General features: G+C 43.7%; 1 protein-coding gene across 2 annotated transcripts in view; it reads right to left on the reverse strand.

Annotated features, from left to right (window-relative positions):
- Positions 1 to 8,145, reverse strand: part of OTC (ornithine transcarbamylase) — a 32,400-nt gene extending 24,255 nt beyond the window's left edge. Inside the window, exons 1-3 of one of the 2 annotated variants that reach the window (XM_086608573.1) lie at positions 8,069 to 8,145; positions 3,777 to 3,915; positions 3,110 to 3,191 (exon numbers count right to left, since the gene is read on the reverse strand). In XM_086608573.1, the coding sequence (XP_086464699.1) occupies positions 3,110 to 3,191; positions 3,777 to 3,915; positions 8,069 to 8,145 (298 nt within the window). Of the gene's footprint in view, positions 1 to 3,109; positions 3,192 to 3,776; positions 3,920 to 8,066 lie in introns of both variants that reach the window. The other variant, XM_086608582.1, reaches the window with a different exon arrangement.
- Positions 8,146 to 11,829: the final 3,684 nt, after the last annotated feature.

Raw genomic sequence — 11,829 nt, forward strand, 5'->3', positions numbered from 1 at the left:
AGGAAGAACAAACCCGTGCACCAGTACATGACGGGGGCCACCCAGCTGGGAAGTAGGTTGACAGAAAAAGACTCGGGGATCATGGTGGACACCAAGTTGAATATGAGCAAGCAATGTGCCTTTTCAGCAAAGGTGGTGAATGGTATTCTGGGCTGCAATAGGCAAAATATTACCAGCAGGTGGAGGGAGGTGATCCTTCCTCTTTACTCAGCACTGGTGAGGCCATACCTGGAGTGTCCATAGAATCACAGAATCATAGAATGTTTTGGGTTGGAAGGGACCTTAAAGATCATCTAGTTCCAACCCCCCTGTCATGGGCAGCGACACCTTCCACTAGACCAGGTTGCTCAAAACCTCATCCAGCCTGGCCTTGAACACTTCCAGGGATGGCTCACCCTCAACTTCTCTGGGCAACCTGTTCCAGTGTTTCACCACCCTCACTGTAAAAAATTTCTTCCTTTGATCTAATCTATATCTACCCTCTTTCAGTTCAAAGCCATTGCTCCTTGTCCTATCACTACACGCCCTTGTAAAAAGTCTCTCTCCAGCTTTCTTGCAGGCCCCCTTTAAGTACTAGAAGGCTGCTATAAGATCTCCCTGGAGCCTTCTCTTCTCCAGGCTGAACAGCCCCAACTCTCTCAGCCTGTGTTCATAGAAGAGGTGCTCCAGCCTTTGGATCACCTTCATGGCCCTCCTCCGGAACTGCTCCAACAGTCCAGTTCTGGGTTCCTCAGTATGAGAGAGACATGGACATATTGGAGAGAGTCAGTATGTCTGTGTTAACAAAGGGCCACAAAGATCACTAAGGGACTGGAGCATCTTTCACATACCGAAAAGCTGAAAGAGCTGGGACTGCATAGCCTAGAGAAAAGAAGGCTCAGAGGTAATCTTACTAATGTGTAAAAATACGTGAGGGTGCAAAGAGGATGGAGTGAGATGCTTTTCAGTGGTGCAATGGGCACAAACTGAATCACAGGAGGCTCTCTCCGAAAAATTACGAAACACTTTTTTACTGAAAGGATGATTGAGCACTGGTATAGGTTGCCCCAGAAGGTTGTGGAGTCTTCATTCTTGGAGCTATTCAAAAGTCTTCTGGACAGGGTCCTGGGCAACTGGCTTTACATGACCCTGCTTGAGCAGGGGGGTTGGATCAGATGACCTCCAGAGATCCCTTCTAACCTCAGCCATTCTGTAACTCTGTTTGTTTATTTTTCAATAATGGTGTTCTTTATAGGCATAGGGACAGCAGGACTTCTGAAAAGACTTTCATGGTGTTGTATATGGCAACAATCTCCTAGACACTGCACAGAGCAGATTTTGTAATCAGTGCTTTCGAAGTCTCTACTCCTTCATAATGAACCCATTGATTTTCATCTAGTTGTTCCTGAGAGCTGCAAAGTTTGTTTAGACTAATCTCATCACCAGAACCTTCCCACAAGTGACCTCTTCGAAGATATTGAAGGTGCAACTTGTAGGAAATGCTATTTGAGATGACTCGGGTATTTTATAAACAAACAGTCTGCACCACTTCAATGTCCACTTTCAGTGGACATTAGAAAATTGGTATTAAATTAGCTTATTTAGCTAAAAGGAACACATGCGACCCCACATTTTTTTCGAGTTAGAAATTCCAAGAGAGAAGCCATGTTTCTTAAAAAGCAGCTGAAATGTATAGAGTTTCCATGGACAGAAAAAACTTGAGTCTGCCTTTGAAACAAAGTCTTAGGCTTAGGAGACTTAAGACCAATTAACTGGAGGTGTGAAGTTAATGCACAGAAGTTAAACTGCGTTAAACTCCCTTGTGGAAGTTCTCACTCAGAAATAAATTGGTTTTATTTCACTGGAGCTTAATCCCTCTTGGATGAATTTATGTGCATTAACTCCCATCCTTAAATTAATTCATTTGAACTTTCCTGAGCTTCCCCCTTCCATTAGCCTTCAAAAGCCAAGGACTAAATAGTGCTTCCCTCTGAATTTAGAAGCATGAAGGATAAACAGATTTAGAGAATTTGTCGTTACCTGTCCATTCACCAGTATGACAGGCAACTAGAAACTGGACTAAAAACTCTGGAACTAAAAGGATGGTGGTATTCACAGAGAGGGAACACACAAGAGAAACCCATTCACAAGTCCTGCTTATCTGGAGAAAACAGAAAGCAACAACAAGTCTACATGAAGAGCAGGATCAGCAGGTAAATGTCTGTGCCAGAGGATATAAAGGCAAATTCAGAAATGCTTGCAGTTAACATATCTGCTTCTTCCTTCCATTATTTTTATCTTGTCCCTTACAGCTTGTAAAGAAATGTGAACACTCAACAAGTTTCCTGTCCTTTCAATAGGGAGAAGTCAGCCTAAGGGATGCTGGGTCAACTTAAGCATGAGAAGGTCAAGCTTCTCCTTCCTTGATGGGTCATCAAATCATGGTTACTCCTTGTTAACATGCAAGCACATGAATAATTTATTTCAGCAGTCCCACTGACTTCTGAACAATCAACATGTAGACAAAGATATGTATGTGTTTCAATGTTTGGAGGACTGTATCCTAAAAGAATAATGTTGCAGTGCCTGATCTTATTAGGCAAATACCCTGGAGTCTCCATGAAGTTATCTTCCCCTGTAGGTAACCATGTTAAATATTTTTTTCCCCTAATTTATATGAAGGCATTACTATGATTCCCAGCCTAAACACATAACTTGGAAATGTGACAACGGTAATGCATAATACATTGGAAAAATATTTCTTAGAGCTTGCACAGAATTAAATTTGTGATGCTTACTAAAATCTAAAATAGATGTTAGGAAATGTGCATCTTGCCAGTACAACTATGAGCTTACACTAGAAATACTTACTTCTGCCTGTTACTTTATTTCTGATCTATCATGTTTTGGAATGATCTGGTGAAATTTCAGTGACCAAAAGGATGTGCTTGTGACATTAATATGCAAGGTGAAACACAATTAGCTACCATTCCTTTCCTATTTTTGCTTTCAAACTTTAGGTTTCTTCTGAGTAGAAATTGATAGATACAAAATTATGCAGTGTTTTTCAGTACATACTCACAGTATACGATTTCACATAAAATCTGTCTATGCCATCGTTCAGACCTACCTGTTTCTGCAGATAATCTTGTTCTTGTGCTTCTCTTCTCAAAAATCATGGCCAAAGATTTTCCTTGCATCAAAGGCAAATACTGGAACATCAATATTGAAGGCATTTCAATTTTATAGTCATTATACACTTTATAGTGTGAAATACTTCTTTCACATTTTAATTCGGCATTGGAAAAGTTACACAGGTGGCTTTTTAACAGTAGCTTTGTTCTCCTGCCTTTCAAGGAATTTTTAGCAGTAGAAAGGTTAAAGTGAAAGAAGTAATGCTAGAGGCAAAAAGCAACTGCATTTTGGCACTCAATTTGAGCTAGCATTAAGGAGAACTCTGATACTAATTTAGTCCAACGCAGGGAAGTATCTTCCATTTCCCTCATTTCATGCTGCATGTACACCATGTGTTGATGGATGGTGTTAGCGGACAACAGGGAGTTAGCTATGCAAAGCTGTTTAACTTTTTCACTTGCAAAGTCCTCTGAAGTATTTAAAGAATATCTCTGAACAGTTTACATGAAGGCTCTTTGATTTGCAGCACAAGATTTACAGTATTTAAGAGCTCAGGTGATGTTGTTTAGGACAAGTCAGCTGAACAGCTCAATACCAATACTCTTCAGAACAATATTTATTCCAACATCTGAGTGACCTAAATGACAGTCAAAGCATTTTACCTCTCCATTGTGCTTTATCCTTTGTTTCAAATCTGAGGCCATCCACAGCAAATACTTCAGCTCATCTGCTGTGTAGTTCTGTAGAGTAAGGAGGTCACGACCTTTCAGATGAACATTCTTTTGAGCTGGTGGCCCATATCTGTGTCAAAAGAGCAAAAAATATAAGCTTTTTTGTACTCTAATGCTACTAAATTGTACTCATGCTAAAGCCAATGAGCAAGCAGCTGAGATCTCTCCCACTCCCTTCACTTGACCCAGCTGGATCAGCTTGATGGCCTGTGTTAACTTTTACTGTCAGAGACAACATGCCATTACACATTATATGGGCCACTACTCAATCTCAAACTGTATTATAAACTGTGCATTAGATGTAGTTTCTTTTTCTTTCAGATATGCACGTGACTTGACTGCATGCTGCCTAATCAAATAAAAACAAATGCATAAATGCATTCAGAGCTTGGTGAAATGGTTTATGCACAGACCGCAAAGCTGCCTTTTGGGGGCACAGAATACAAGGAATGGATCTTGGTGGTCTCTCTCCCCTCTTCGTGCTTTGTGGATGGTAGACACTTGCCATACTCCACCTCCCTTGACAAAAATTGTGTCATTTCCATGTATGTGTATGAAATCTCTTGACTACACTGTGGAAGAGGGTAAAAAACCCCAACAAAATAGACATGTGCCCTTCTCCTACCACACCAGAAATGTTCCGGGCATATGAAGTGTATTTATTCAGTGTATTTTGGCCTCCAGCCAGATTTACAACTTCAGAATCACATGAAATTGGATATTGATAATCATCCGCGGAAGTTACATGATCAAATCTCCTCTAGCTTAGATGAGATGTCTTAACAAAAGTCACATCCAAGCCCACGTTTCCACAGGCTTAAGATTAGCTTAGCCCCTTCTCTGGCACTCTATCTACAGCCCTCTTTAGCACAACACAGCCCGCACTGTACTCTTGCTAAGGTTTGGATGGGTACACACTAAACACGTCTTCTTAATTAAAGGCAGCATTTTTAGACTGATCTGATGGAATAGAGACCAAAGCAATGCAAACAAACGGACTGAGTGCAGCTACTGGTTCTGTACTTCCGAGTAGGCTTCCTTTTAGCTCACCTTTGAGGCCAAGCTCAGTTACAGCACCTGTCAATTACCAAGCCCTGGAACTCACAGATAGGAAAATTCAGGGGGAAAAAAATAGAATTTCTGTTCATTCTTCTGTTAATTCCAATGAATAAAAGCCCTGGTAGTGGATACGTCTATTATGGCTTCTGGAGATTTTGGGTTTATATTAGTTAAATCTGGAGGGGAAGACTTTTTCTGCAGAAGTTTATGGCATAGGCTCCAACTGAAACTGGAGGACGAGAGCAGCTCTTAAGGGAATGGTACCGCACATTATTACTGTCCATTTGGCATCACAGTACAAACTGCATGACTTTAAAATCATGTAGCAGAATATTTTATTTAAATGAAGATATCTAAACGGTGTGTGTTTTCCCTCTGGACACGTTAGAAGTGCTTTAGATACACATTATACCACAAGCATTACTAAGACTCTTTTCACAGTGGAAAGGATTACGTGTAACAGCAGAAACATGGAGATTATATGAAGAAGTAGCCCATGCAGATGCTCTGCAGATTAATACTGCTGGAACTCAGTATATACTGTCATAAATCAGGGCAATGTGCTCCAGAGATTATGCAGACTGCCAGAGGATCCACCACTAAGCACCACAAAGATTCCCATCAATGTGCTCCATCAGAGTCTGGTCTCTGCACAGGCCCCCAGACTGCAGAAGGGCTGGACTTTTCTGTAGCACTGTGCAAAAAAAGGAGTGGATTCCTTGTTTTCTAAGTTTAGAGTAACGTTGCCTGTGTATTTTCTAAGAGTGTCTCTGAAAAATGATTACGTGAAATACAATGTAAAGTGTATGTGTGACTTAATAAATATTTGTGGCAGTACCATTTAAAATAATAATGCACATTTCGAAGCCATAAATACTAATCTTCATAACATTACTATCATCAGTAAAACAAAGTTGCATATTTTGCTATAAGTGTTATCCTTCTGTCCCCATGCTCGCCCCTCCAATCTGAGGTAAACAATCTAGAAACACTTAGGAAGCACCCAAATGGCCCATTTTTGAATTCAAAGTGGGTGTTACAGAGCTAGCAAAATTATCTTCTGTACTTCTTTATTCAATAGCTGCAGAATAGAACATACCTGAGATTATAAGAAAGGCTGGGCATTTGTGGGTCAGGTAGCTTCCACCATAACATGAAAAACAGCCTAGCAAGGTAAGCTCCTGAAATCCAGCCCTGAATATCAACGCTCTCAGTTGACATTCAAGGGATTGGCTCTAACTTCAATGTGTATATTCTGAAGGAAATTAGTTTCATAATGCTGAGGTTTCTATTATTATTTTTCAAAACAGGAATTTGCTACTCTATCCAGTTTGGGGGAACAACAAAAAAAAACCTGTCCTGTTTTAATATCTATGCAATTGCTTCTTGCTTTGTCACTCTACTCTCCTTCCCTGCATTGTTTCCAGAGCAGCTTTGGTGCTGCTTTTTGAGCTTCTAATTGCAGCCTACAATTCCTTCCAAGGAGATAGATATTGTCTAATCTCAACTTGCCAAGCAAGAACTTCTGTACACTGGCCTTGTTTTACCACCCAGCGTGATTGAGAAGTGGACAGAGAAATATTCACCTCTAATTTCTGCACTGGTAGATAGTGAAGCACTGAAATTGGTTACCCAGAGAGGATTTGGAATTACCATCTGTGGAGATTTTCAAACGTGGCTAAGTAAGCAAAACCATAGCTGACCTCATATGCTGTTGTCAGGCTACAAGCAGAAACTTGGACTAGAGGTCTGCTCCTGACCTCTATGCTCCCGTGATGATTCTGTTTTATTGCTATGACCTTCAAGAACTGTGTTCCCTTCCCTGTTGTCCACATCCTCTGAAAGAGAGGCAGATGTGGACAAATAAATTCCACAGAAGGAGCATGAGACAACATACCAAAGTTAAAATGTAACAGGCAGAATTGCAAGGTCAAGCAGTTGCCTTGTTCCTTGCTGAGCACGGTCAGCAATTACTTTGGCTATTAGCACAGACCGATAGATATTAAGTTATCCTGCAGTATAGCTTAACTTGTGTGCTTAACTTGCAATGCTCATAGACAGTGGTGACAGCTTATGCCAACATTATGCTATAATGTTAAAAAACCCCTAAAAATAATTAACAACATTATGTGGGAAGTTTAACAAATCGGATTACTTTATTGGAAAACCAGCTTTACTGCAGTTGTTTTCCGAATTTGCTTTTCTATCACCTCTGCTGAGCAGAGAAAGCTCCCACTGATTGCCAGCAGTGAAAATCCAAAATCCTTTATCAAATTATCACCCAGGTTTCAGGATCACTTTAAAACTGTAGCAAATAAATCACAGAACTTGGAAAACATTTGTTTTTCATCTGATAGAATGTAGATACAATAAATAATAATTATTTGTTGCATATTAAGATTCCTGTGAATGTGAAATTCTCGTATATTTTTTCTTTAGCACTAATCATTTGTTACATAATGCTGTTAATGTTATTCTTACTGGCACCAACATGAGAACATAGGCAGATATGGAATTAAGTTTCAAGTCTTTAATTTTAACCGGGTTCTGGAGACGTGACAAGCATGAGAAGCAGCTTACTGGAACACTGTCATACAGGTGCTTCTCTGAAGGCATGTGGGACAGGTGCATCTACGCAGCTGAAGAACAAACCCAAAACCACATCACAGAGCCAGGTCTACCTGGTTAACTTCAAACCTTGCACCGCATCATGCTTTTCTTGCACACCTCCAGTCTATATAGAAACAAAAAAATACCAAAGTGGAGATTCACCTTGCAGCTTCGAGGAGAGAATTTCTTCCTCCAGTGTTGAGCACGATAATTGCCTAAATGCATAAGAAATTCCTGCACTTTATTCAGATAGTTATTTATTGGTTACAGTACTTGCAGTGTACACTGACTTCAAGAAGAAACATTCCTTCTTGACTTTGCTGTTAAATCCCACAGAAAGAATTAACAGCATTTCACAAACATTAAAAGGGAAAATCCTCCAGTCTCTTGAAGATACAGAGCCTGCTGCCTTGGCAGGCAAAAGGGCGCTAAAAATGAGAAAAAAAAGTGCCTTTCTCTGAAACACTCACTCCTTCACAGGATTCAGCTGCTTTGTCTCCAGGTTTCTGACTAAATGGCACTGAACGTCAGACAGAACTAAAGGATAAGCTCACCGAAACTGTCGCAGCAGCTGCTTGCTGGTCCCTGTTAGTTTTGCAATGCCGAAGAAGTTCCTCGCCTTAAACAGCATCTCCCGTTCGCGTTAGGCTTCTCCCAGTCCCAAAAATTGAGTTAACAGAAGCGGAGGCGTATGAAGCAGAGCACAGGCTGTGCTGCTGTGCAAACGAGGGAAAACCCAGAACCAAAGTCTTCACTTTGGCTGTCCCTGGGCCGGGTGGGGGTTGGCACTGGAGCTTTTCCTTGGTCAGACTCGTCTATAGACAAGAGTTTTCTCACAGGTTCCATTGCACCACTTGCAGTTTGCGCTCTTCTCTGGGGGCCCGTCATGTCGTACCTGTGTCAACACCCTTTCAGAGCAATTTCATGTCTGTTAAATATTTGTACAGGAGCATGAGCTAGTAGAAAGAGGCAAAAGATTTGTCTACCTTCAAATATAATTGTCAGATAAGACTTTAGGCCACTGACACTGTGGGTAGCTTTGAAATACGACCATTGCTTTCTATTTCCTCCTCTGTGTAAGGAGAAGTGTACTTGTGTGAATCAAGGTGATGGCATATCTGTCAGAGAAGGTGATATCTTCAAATTGCAATGTGAGGATCAAATAATTAAAACACATAGAAAAAAGTTTGACTTCCCCAGAAAGAGAGACTGCCGTGAAAAAGTCATGCAGAGTGATAGCTCTTGGTGGGATTTGTTCAGGACCAATCACACCAAACCAGCCCTGAGATACTTGGAAAATGCAGCAGTTGCCAGGGAAAATGTCAGGTGGAAGCAAAATCCAACAGAAATTAATGGGAACGGAATGAAAGTTCCAGAAGAGCTGCACATAGAAAGGAAAGCCGAACCATGGTTTCCCTCTTGATTGCCCTTCTCTGGCAAATGACTCCCATGGCCTTCAAGCCCGGCTCCTGAAGACTGAGTGTGTGTCACTAGTGGTATCGGGGAGAAAAGACAGCAGGGAAAGGAAAGGTGGTTGAGGTGCCAAGGCCCCCAGTCTCATCCTGCAGCCCTGCAGGAAGGGGGCAGTGCCAGCACCCCTTTGTCAGGTCACCCCTGAACAGGGACTGCTGGACCTCAGTTCCCAAGTGGATCAATTTCCTCGTAAGCTCCTGTGAGTGAGCAGCAGTGCCAGGCACGGGAGGAGAGTCAGACTGGTGTCAGCATTGCTGTTGGTGCGACACACTTCTCTGACATTTGGGGTGACAGCAGCATCTCTCAGCACAGAGCCCCGGAGCCACTCTCCATTCCTGCTAGCTGCCTCCTGTCTGCCAGGACTCAGTGTGCTGCCATGTGAAAAACTGACCCAATCGTCTCAACACCATGAAATGCTTCTGAAATCGGGATTGAATTGGTTTGGCATATTTCTATATTCCAGGGCTTGGTGTTGAAAATGAAGTAATAGCATTACATAGGTTGAGACATGAAGAGAGAATAATGTAGTGTAAGAGAAAATTAAATTAGGATAAAGGAATTATATTGATATGCTAATCTAATATGAACATAAGGCCTCCCTCCTCTCTGAGCTGACAGGAGACTGAGCCTTGACACCTCCTTTCTTGAGGCGAAGCAGCAGTCAGGGTAGGAAAAGGCAAGAAAAGTATTTATGCAGCAGTGGCTGTGGGCTGGTGCCCCAAGAGCGCCCATGTGGCTTCCTTTTGACCCAAAAGAAATATCTTGGGAGGTCAATGCCCTTTCACAGCTCATCCGCTCCCCGGCCTCTCATACCAAGGAAGCGCTTGACCTCAGTGCCTCTCTTTTGCAGAGTGAGGCTTCAGCAGCAGGGGCACCCCTGAGGCAGAGCAGCTCCCAACCCGCTGCACCCTGCCATGCCCACAGCTGTTTCTTCCAGCAGTACGTGTTTGTTTGGATAACTGGGGCAACATGGCTTAACTGAACTAACTGAATCCCTGCCAGCATGACTTCCACTTCATCTGCATGCAGTGGTCGTCCAAAACTAAATGCCCACTGTATAAACAGCCTTTCCCATCCATCCTGCACTCAGTGGTGGCCAATGAAGACTTCCAGGAGCTCAGTGTTCAGCCTCTCACAGACGCTGCTGGTAACTCTGTCTGTCCTTTCCCTGTCAGTCTTGTTCAAAGACCTCCTTACCAGGTCAGCCAGAGAGATACATGCCAGCAGAGATACATTTGTCCCACTTTGCAAGGTGGTTCCCATCTCTCCCAACTAGACGTCGATCCTCAAATAGGATCTCACAGTCATAGAAAGCAAAACCCTGCTGCAGGCCCCTTCTTCCTGTGAATCTTCCTAATAGTTTCATAACCTATAATCTTGGCAACCACAGTGTCTGATAACCACAATCTCAGGCATTGGCTTCGTGGAACAATGTTTGTTCAGTTTCATTTTCAACAGCTTTTGTTGGATATCCCCTCACTCCAGACTTAAAAGAAGCAGTTAGGGCAGAAAGCATCAGAGGAATATTGGGATTCAAAGAGATGAAATCCCTGCCTTATGTAAGGGCAACAATCACAAGCACTTTGTTCCCTCTTGAAAAAGTGGCCACTCTTTGTGTGTACTTAAATGCACACCTCATCTTATGCACCAACAACTGTATTGATTAAACTCTGCATAAAACACAGCTTAAACTGGTGGTTCAGGCTGCCAGCTGCAGCCTCTATTGCAGTGCTTCATCTTGAAAGTGTGATCTTTTTCTTTGGTGATCTAGCATATCTGAAACATGCAGGAATAGCAAGAAAATGGAAATCCATAAACGACCATAGATTTTCTGGAGGGGGGAGGGAAAAGCTCCACTGGGATTTTGGGACCGCACATTAAATACGGTTAAAAGGCTACAAGCCCCTGGACATATTCCAGTGGGGTCTGCACAATTGCCATCACCCAAGTGTTCCTGTCTGGGTGGATGATTGAACACCTTCTTGTGCAGCCGACCAGAAAAATTTACACAGACATCTTGGTGAAAGAGAGACCATCAAACAGAGGAAACTTGTCTTTTGGGACAGCAGAATCCCAGTGGTGACCCTTTCCTCTCTGAAAGGGTTGTCAGCCACTGGAATAGGCTGCCCAGGGAGGCGGTTGAGTCCCCATCCCTGGCTGTGTTTAAGAAAAGGGTGGATGAACTACTTAAGGATATGGTTTAATGGGAGATTAGGGACAGTTGGACTGGATGATCTCTAAGGTCTTTTCCAACCTAGAAATCTATGAAAATAAAGTTTCTGAGTTCTGTGCTGTTCATCCGGCCGAGGCAGGGCAGCCCCCCCAACCACCCAGCAAAGCCAGCAGACGTGTCAGGAGCCTGGCTCGGCTGAGCAGGGGGTTCGAGGCAAAGCCCCGGTGCGAGGTGGTTGTTTTGGTAGCCGGAGGCACTGGCAGGCTACGGAGGAGGGAGACAGAAACGACGCCCGGGCACATAGGGATGGTGCCAGGAAACCAAAGCTCTGCTGGAAACGAGACTCGCACGGGGCCTTCAAGGTGACTCCTGCCTCCTTTCACCACCCGTGAGCCCCTGCCCGGCGTGCTGTGACCGATCTGCGCTCCCCGCACGCGGAGCGGCCCGAAATCGCCACCGGCTCGATGGAACTTTGAGATGACGGGACGGGAACCGGAGGTCCCCGCCGCCAGCCCCACCGCCGGCCGCCAGGGGGCGCTCCCCGCCGCCGCTCACCGCCCCCCCCCCGCCCCCCGGCCGAGCCCTCTCCCGGCGGCGGGCCGCGGCGGCGCCGCTCTCTATGGCCGTTGCCCGTGGCAGGGCCTCTGTTTACTCCGGGCGCCGCGGCAC

The sequence above is a fragment of the Tauraco erythrolophus genome, chromosome 1 (genome assembly GCF_009769465.1).
Source record: "Tauraco erythrolophus isolate bTauEry1 chromosome 1, bTauEry1.pri, whole genome shotgun sequence".
NCBI classification, from domain to species: Eukaryota; Metazoa; Chordata; class Aves; order Musophagiformes; family Musophagidae; genus Tauraco; species Tauraco erythrolophus.